Consider the following 8999-nt stretch of genomic DNA (forward strand, 5'->3'; position numbering starts at 1 on the left):
CAACACTGCGAAGCCTGCTTACAAAATAAGCGCAGTAGATGATGGAACCAGTTTCAAAATGTGCGCCGAGCCATCTATTTGGTTTTGATCTCGGAGGCCTTGATGATTTGTCGCCTGCTTTGCTTTTTGTACGCGAGATGGCGACACGGCATCAACTCCTCTGAGCAACCAGCCAACTCCCCCAACGCACACGCAGGAGGAGCAGTGCTTTTTTTCTTTCCTGACTGATTCAGTGCCGTTTTCAATATAGGATGCTGCACGAGGCTGTCCAATTATGTAGCATTGCGAATCCAGACTGATGAGCAATCTACACTAATGACGTGATGTACCAAGGAATCTAATTTGTGTGACACTGTTCGCTTCTCGTCGTCGACGGAACCAAAAAGCGACGACCGACGGATCGTGCTTGACCTGCCACTGTTTATCGCTGGTTCTGGACAGTGTTTGCTCGTCATCGCTCCCTGGGGCAGTACGCCACCGGTAAATACTGATTATTTTTACACCGACCCCTTGCACCAACACGACACTCGTTACGGCTTGTGTGTTTACGTTTTCCGATAATCGGGCAGCAGTGTCGTGCATGTTTTCACGAATCCTCCGGCGGCTCCGTACGCAAGACGGCTGCTAGAACCGTCACAGATGTGTTAATCTATTGAATCTGTTGAATCTTGTCCTACGCCAGCCCTCGTGTGCAACTAGCGACGAGCGTATCGCCCTGAAAGCGACGTGCCGCACCAATCCACGGATTGCCGTGGTGTCGTTGCCGCGTCGGTCAGGCTGCCGCCGAGATCTCGTGGCGCGCGTTTTCAAACGCTTGCAGCCCAGTGTATCGGAGTCTCGACTCCGGAATTGGAATGAATCCGGAATAATTCCACATTCCCGCGATCCTGGAATGGAATTAAAATGTAATGGTGACAAAACCTAAAGGAAGGGGAATCGATTGAAGCGTATTTTCCACGGAATGGAATGGGAATAGAATTACGTCTTTTTCGTTAAATAGAGCACATTTTCTTTTCGTCGACGTGCTGTGTTTCAAACTTCAAACATTAGTAAGTCAGGCCTTCGAGTTTAACAATGAAGCAGTAATTTAAGAAGGCTTGGCGTATTACAAGCATGGTACATTTACAAGCAGCGTACCTACTTTAATTTTATTCTTACGTGTAGACTGTCTTGCTGCGAAGCTTTTCCTCTATTCGCGCAACCACGGCTCTATGCCATGGTATCCGTCTTGCGGAACTATACGGTGGCGGCATATCCACCTTAAACCTTGTGTTTTTTTTTCTGCCTCGTTGGTGCTTCAGCAGCCAGCTGTGTCCCCATCGTTCACTTTGTATTTTGCTTCTGCCGCCGTCGGCGATTCGGACGCTGATATGCCCGGGGAGGGGTTGAGGCTGCCACCCAGGATCCGGTAAAGGACGACTCTTGCGACGCGTCTCACGAACAAGTAGAAGATGCGTTTAATTTACATATTTGCAAGAGAAGTACATTGCAACGAGAGCGTACAGACGCGCCTGTCCATCACAAGGGCCCAGAGCGCACTCGAGACGAGCGGGCCAGCGAAGTCCAGAGAGAGAGCTCTGGGCCTTTGTCATGGAAAGGCGCGTCTGTACGCTCTCGTTGCAATGTACTTCTCTTTCAAATATGTAAATTAAACGCATCTTCTACTTGTTCGTGAGACGCGTCGCAAGAGTCGTGCTTCGCCGATTCCTGGGTGGCAGCCTCAACCCCTCCCCGGGCATATCAACTGGTTGGCAGCGGCGGGATCGGTTCGTGTTCTTTCCTGGTACCGATGCTGGTGAGTGCTCACTTTCCGTAAAGATTCTGCCAGGTGTTTTAGATAGATGGTGATGTTTATCCAAAAGGGTAGATTAGTTGCTGCTTTGTGAAGGATTGGGTTTATTAGTGGTACTTTCACGGCAGTTTGAGCAACGGAAGTCTGCACGGGGTGACCATGGACTTGAACAAATTGAGGAAACCGGATTTAGTGCTGTTGTGCCAGGAGCTGGGGATCGAGGTGGCGACTATACATAGAAAGCCACTTTTAATACAGGCGGTTAAGGATTCTGGCGCGGATGTGGAGGAGCTCGCCGAGTGCTGGGAGCTAATTCAGAGAGGATGAAAAGGGCACAAGAAGTCGAAGAGCGAGAGCGCCTTATGTTTGAAAGAGAAACCGTCAGGCGCAAAGAAGAAGCGGAAAGCCAAGAAAGGGAGCTTGAGCGCTTGCGGCTTCAGCTTAAGTGTGGCAGCTTGGGCTAGTTGGTATAGCATGACGATAGTTATAGCGCGAGAACAAATCGATGACACAGAGTGTCCTTCTTGTCTCTGTGTCGTCGTTTTGCTCTCGCGCTATAACTATCTTCAGCTTAAGATTGCAGAGGCAAAAGGCGCTAGTGATCTGGAACAGAAAAACGAGGCAATGAGATGGAAAATTCAGCCGTCCGTTAGTGTAGCTCAAGAGAATGGTATCAGTGTAGTTGCAAACAGCTCTCTCTCTCTCTCTGGACTTCGCTGGCCCGCTCGTCTCGAGTGCGCTCTGGGCTCTTGTGATAGAAAGGCGCGTCAGTACGCTCTCGCTGCAATGTACTTCTCTTGCAAATATGTAAATTAAACGCATCTTCTACTTGTTCGTGAGACGCGTCGCAAGAGTCGTCCTTCGCCGGATTCTGGGTGGCAGCCTCAACCCCTCCCCGGGCATATCAACGCACATTCGAAAAAAGTGCTTCTCTAAGCTGTGATGCCTACTGACGCCGGTGCGATGCTTGTGTTAACTGCAAGCTTTCGTATGCCTGCTTGTGCATTGTCTCGCCACGTATGCCCCGCCGCGGTGGTCTAGTGGCTAAGGTACTCGGCTGCTGACCCGCAGGTCGCGGGATAGATTCCCGGCTACGGCGGCTTCATTTCCGATGGAGGCGGAAATGTTGTAGGCCAGTGTGCTCAGGTTTGGGTGGACGTTAAAAAAACCCAGGTGGTCGAAATTTCCGAAGCCCTCCACTACGGCGTCTCTCATAATCATATGGTGGTTTTGGGACGCTAAACCCCACATATCAATCAAATCAGTCGCCACGTATTGCAATGGAATGAAGCTGCTGATTCCGCAACACTGCTACAAATGGTCAGACAGCGACTTGCGCGCTGTCCTATACGAACACAACTTGCTGCGCCGTTGTTGTCTGCGTACTATAGTTATCGTTAGTTAACGTAATGTGGTTTGGTTGAAATAACACCAGGGAAATATATAATTGTGACAATAAAGAACTACAATTTCACAACGAGGAAATGTGTTGATCGAACTTCCATCAGGTGAACTGCCATTGCATGTGAAGTATTTAACTTTGTGCAGCAGATATAGAACAGTAGACGCGTATGTTTACTGGGGGACGCGAGTTTCGGTACTGTTGAGAAGCGGACCGATCCCGCCGCTTCCACCACTGTTGCGAACGACGGGCCGATCCCGCCGAAGCCACCACTGTTGCGAACGACGGGCCGATTCCGCCGAAGCCACCACTGTTGAGAAAGACGGGCCGATCCCGCCGAAGACCTCCACTGTTGCGAAAGACGGCGACGCCAACCTGGTCCCACAGGCGCCACTGCTTTCAACTCCGCCGGGAAGGTCACCAGCCGTTTGGTAGCGTATGTTTTTCTCAGCTCGCGACTGCTTCTGCGCAGAGCTGATAAGACGAGCGGACGAGACGACGGTGAGTTAAACAAGGTTTATGTACAGCATATATACAAAAGCGTTACAATTTCGGCACTGGGGCCGACAGAGACTCGAAGAGCCGAGCTCTCCTCTCTAACACATAGGTCAGCTTTTCGCCTAAAACCGCCGACTCACACACATGTCGGCTCTCCGACACGGGGCCTCCTCTCACTCACATAGGACCGCCGATCCCGACGCGCCGCAGGGCTTCTTTTATTTACACCGGGTCCAACCAAAATGTCCAATCAGAAGCGCCGCTGGTCGTCAGGGCAGATTCCGCCAATGGGGGTCGCCGCGCCATGCGTCAGACCACCAGACACGCGGACGCCGGCTCGCTGTCACGCGCGCAGCTGACTCAATGCACGTGGGCCAGGGAGGCGCCGCGCGTGTTCACTCCGTCGAGTTGATCGCGCCAGGCAGACTGCGGGCTGGCCTTGACCCAGATTGCCTTTTTCCGAGGCACGGACGTTTGACGAGGACTCGCTGGCATAACAGTACCAACTTCATTTTCACCAACAAGCCGTTTTATTTACACATTTACAAGAGTTAACAAACTGTACTCCCGGATAACGTTTCTTGGCAATGAAGGGAATGTTACAGGGGCGGAGCTTCTGCACATGTACCACTACGCGAAGTGGTCTGGTAGGTCGTGCGTTCCGTACCGCTGTGGAAATTGCTGTGCGCGATGAGCGTCATACCGACGCAGACGCCGCTTGGCGTTCCAAGTGCACGTAAAAGCCGCGGCCTTCTCGTGCGTTCGAAAACGCGAAGTGACGACGAATAACTTAAAACGAAATCAGAATATACCCTTGTGAGTGGCTTCGTGTGTCAAAAGAGCTACTTGCAAAAATTGAAGGCAGTATTTTTCATATTTGAAAATACGGACACAAACGCAGGACTACATTAATTAGCGGTAGGCAGCGCGTGATCTGGCCCTGTAGCCTTCGTTCCATTGCAAAGGAAAGTTCTTTACACGAGAGACCAGAGTGCCAGTGAAGGCCAGTAACAAGAGCAGCGGTGGCCGTAGTGGTGAATTGTTGAACTAGTGAATAGTGAAACCAGTGAGTAGTTTTTGTTATGCTTTGCTGTGTGAAGTGGGGGTATATATTTATTCATGAACTCACCCCGGCTTCGGAACATTTTTGCCGATTGTTGTTGTACGAAATATTTAACTGTGCATAAACAGCGTGAATATGTTTCTTGATTGATCATCCTATTACGACTAATTATGGCCTGTTGGCGTTCTCGTTGCAGAAAAGGATCTCGGCGTCATGCTGTCGCGGACCAGCTTTCTCGGCGACATCAAGAGGGAAATCCCCTGCGTGGATTTCACGCGACTCGCAGCCACGGTCGAGAGAATGGCCCTCAGGCTTAAGGCTTCCGGCGTAGACCTGGACAAGACATGCAGCAAGACTGCGGACAACCTGAGCCTGTGCTGGATTGAGGACCGCCTGTGCTTTTTGAACGTACTGATGCGCGACGTTGGCATGCACATCTTCGAACATGCTCCCGGCAAGTTCGCCCTGACCACTTTCCCGGACGTGTACACAAAGTACAAAAAATCCGAGAGCACCCTTCTGGAGAGCGCCACCTTGGTCTATTGGCTCCTAAAAGGGCATCGATGTGTCACGCGTCTGGACTTGGGTGACGCGGCAGTATTGTTTTGCAGTTTCCCTGCGCTGCTCTGCAAAGCTCTCCGACAAAACAAAGGACTCGAAGAGATTCGGTTTCACCCCAGGGACCGGAGGGGCGTCTGGCGCGAAACGCGGGCAATGAACATCCTCTCTTCCACCGTTGGGAAGTTGTCTGTTCTACTGGATGCCTTGGTCATCAATGAACTGGTGCCTACCGTTGTATCGTTGGGAGGAATAGCCGAGGGGGTTAGAAGAGGCAGATTGCGTCGTCTCTTGATTTCTAATGGTGCGTCGAGCAACATTGCGAAAAGGTTGTTCCGCGCCGTCGGGTATTCTGTTTCCTTGAGCGAGCTCGAAGTCAAATGTAACAAAAGGCTGCCGCTATTCAATGCCGCCATCTTGTCCGACGCATTAAAGCGGAACAGAACGCTGCGAAAGCTTACCATAGAATGGCTGGAAAAAGACGCAGTTGGAACGCTGCTTCAGTCACTAAAGGACAACGCTACGTTAGAGGAGATGAGTCTCATATATTCGTACGACGAGCCAAATCACGTTCTTTGGGACGGCTTTGAGGCGCTGAGAGTGAACCGCGGACTCAAATCTATCAAACTGGTCGGCGTCGGCCTGGTCAACAGCTGCGCGTTAACCGTGGCGGGTATTCTGCGGGAGAACAACGTGCTTCAAGAAGTCTGCCTCTCCGATAACAGCATCGGTGATCTCGGAGCTGGAGCACTAGCCAAGGCCTTGCTGACGAACTCGACTTTAAAGCGCCTAGACATCTCCGAGTGCATGTGTAGTTACGACGGCTTGTCCAGCTTCGTGAAAGCACTCGCTCTAAACACTACGGTCGAGTGCGTTCGACTCGGGGACATGGACATTTCGGAGGACTGGACACCGTGCACGCCCCTGACCGCGAACATCTGCGCTCGTCTGGACGTTACGTGGCACACGCGTGGTCTTGAAGACTGGGCATCCTCGCTACCAGAAGGAGGAGCTCACTTTCCTCGACTCAGCGTTGGCTGGACCAAGCGTGCGGAGGGGTCTGGCGTTCACAAGTTGCTCTGTGCTGTGAGCGTTACCCATGTCTCGATCACAGAGCTAGTCGTCAGTTGTCCTGAAAGAGTCGCCGTTGGGTGCAGCGACGCTATCGCGACCTTTCTGGAGAGAACGTACACCCTGAAGAAGCTTACAGTGATAGTGAAGGACCACTGCTACAACTTCGTCGATGGCGTCATTTGGGGCCTCGCCCGAAACAACAGCGTCAGCGAGGCCAGGTTCCGCGAATGCTACCTCATAGATCAACTCACCAAAGGTCTGCAGGACTTGATGCGCACGAATCGGACCTTGTATCTTCTGGAGTTTAAGGCTGTGCATCTGAAAGAGCGGGCCGTTCGCTCACTGGCGGATGAGTTGCAGAACAACTTCGTTCTCCTCACGTTCGACTCCGAGTACACGCCCGATATCGGAATGCACCCCATCTTCAGCATACTGGATAGGAATCACGCCTATCTTTGTCGTGCTGTCGAGTGTGTGTTGAACTCTTCAGCGGAAGCGGAGTCGATACAGGCCTTGCGGCTTCTCTCGAAGGCTGACTCGCTACTCAATGCGCTTGTTAAGGCTTCGGGTAAAGACCGTGAGGAATGCAGAGAGCTGGTTCAGGAATCTGTTCACCGCCTATCGTGACCGCCCAAGAAATTATGACGTCGCAAATGCTTGAGATATATGTCGTTTAGAAGACAGGAGGGCCCAATGGAAAACATGCAAATATTCGCACCATTTTGCCTATTACGCAGATGCCTTCCTTAAAAGCTCTGTCAATTGAAATCTCTCTTTATACAGCAACAAGAGACATGTGTGAGATTCTATGGCTGTTCAATGCAAAACTGCTGATTACAATAAAATGTCAAAAAAGTTTTGAAGCAATATAGTCACATAATTACTATCTCTACACTTTAAGAACTAAAAGAGTGCTGACACTCTCTTTGGAAGGGTACTTTCTTGTCCTATATTTCACTCTATTAGTCAACACTCCAAGTACCACCATCTCGCATCTTTTCATCATATATTCCGCATATAGAAGCACCGCCATCCAGCGGACATTGCAAGGACTAAACGAGAGGTGGCACACGCACGCTTTCTTACGGTTTGCGCTTCGGGTATACTTCCCACCTTTAGCCACCTCGAGTTCATGGTATATACTAGTTCACTGTATTTATGGCACTGCGGCCCAACGCTCGCTAAACCTTTCTAAAACTAATGAGGTTACGCCCAGCGAGTATAACCTGGCAACCCTTTCTTGTCAGTTAGTGCTCAATGTACATGCCAATGGCTGCTAATTGGGAATGAGAGACATAAGAATTAGGCTTTTAGTTAACGCGCACGCTGTGAATTTTTTATTGTTCAACAACGCACAGGAGAAATATCCCACCGGCACCACCTTGCAGGTCAAAGCGTAAGACTGGTTACGCATTACGACTACGACGAGGGACGAATGGGTGCCGCTTTAAGGAGCTTCGCCCCTAAATATCCTGGGTGAGAGAGGAGATCAAACCCGGGTCGTTTAGGTATGAGGGGGGATCACGCCTGGTTTGCTCGCATGGCAAGCGTATATTATAGCACACGGCCACGCATGTTCTTGCTTTCGCTGTATTTACTAAATGTGCCGCCCGCTATAATAAACATAAAACGACACTACTAGTATATATAGAACATGAGTACAACAACACAGCGGCAATAAGCGCTGTAGCGTTATTTATGGAAACACCCGATTAATAATGAAGTTCTGTGTATTCACAAAAGACATTACCGTGCTAGTGAATCCTAACCTTTTCAGATCCTTAGTTAATAATTCGTAGCCATGTCTGTCAGGATCAAGAGATAAAGGTTTGACCGCTTGTTCGGCAAACAATTTTGTTTGTTGACAGTATTATTTCTAAACTAATTTTTCAGATTGGCTTTAATTTCATTTTAGTTTCATTTAAGTATCCTGCCGCCCGGTTCTTGGCCCATCCCCCTCTGTGGGGGAGCGCCATATATCTGAGGTCATCAGCATCAGCATCAGACGCGTAGCATGTTCTACGGCCGCGCGTCGGCTTGTGAATACAGTGAAAATACCTTCTCTGCTTGGAAACGCAGTGAAAGTAACCTTCATACTGTACAAATACGTACGTTCTGTATACATTCTTCACAATACAACAAAAGTATTGCTGGAATAATGCGTGGTCCAAACGTACATTGTTATGAGTGTCAAAACATGTGATTATCATATCGACTTCTTTGTTTGTAGCCGATCACCCACTACAAAAGTCGCACAAGCTATACTGCGCCTATTCGCTTAAGGCCACGTAGTGAGCTGCATAGCAAGTTCGAAAAAATGGCGGCTTATCTACGGAGTGAATCATGGAGAGTGGGGCGAAGCATTCGTCCGTCCATTCGTTCTTGCTTCCGTCCGCCCATGCGTGCGTCTGTGTGGCCGCCCCTGCGTCCATCCACCCGTCCGTGCGTGGGCCTGTTCGTGCGGCCGCACGTCCATCTGTGCGTCCGTCCCTGCGTTCGTCCATGCATCCGCCCCTGCGTCCGTCCATGCGTCCACCCGTCCGTGCAGCCATCCGTGCGTCCGCCCATGTATCTGCTTGTGTGTCCGTTCGTCCATCCAGCCAACAGTTCAA

General features: G+C 50.5%; 1 protein-coding gene across 1 annotated transcript; it reads left to right on the forward strand.

Moving 5' to 3' along the window:
• The first annotated feature begins 211 nt into the window (after positions 1-211).
• On the forward strand, positions 212-7254 carry LOC119163488 (uncharacterized). Its single transcript, XM_037415491.2, has 2 exons — positions 212-480; positions 4952-7254. Exon 2 carries the CDS (start codon positions 4969-4971, stop codon positions 7012-7014), a length of 2046 nt encoding a protein of 681 aa, XP_037271388.2. The 5' UTR covers positions 212-480; positions 4952-4968; the 3' UTR covers positions 7015-7254.
• The last annotated feature ends 1745 nt before the right edge of the window (positions 7255-8999 follow it).

This window comes from Rhipicephalus microplus, chromosome 9, assembly GCF_043290135.1.
Source record: "Rhipicephalus microplus isolate Deutch F79 chromosome 9, USDA_Rmic, whole genome shotgun sequence".
NCBI lineage: Eukaryota > Metazoa > Arthropoda > Arachnida > Ixodida > Ixodidae > Rhipicephalus > Rhipicephalus microplus.

Excerpts from the sequence above, each read along its gene's own strand:
- LOC119163488 (XM_037415491.2), top strand. The coding sequence starts at position 4,969 with ATGCTGTCGCGGACCAGCTTTCTCGGCGACATCAAGAGGGAAATCCCC.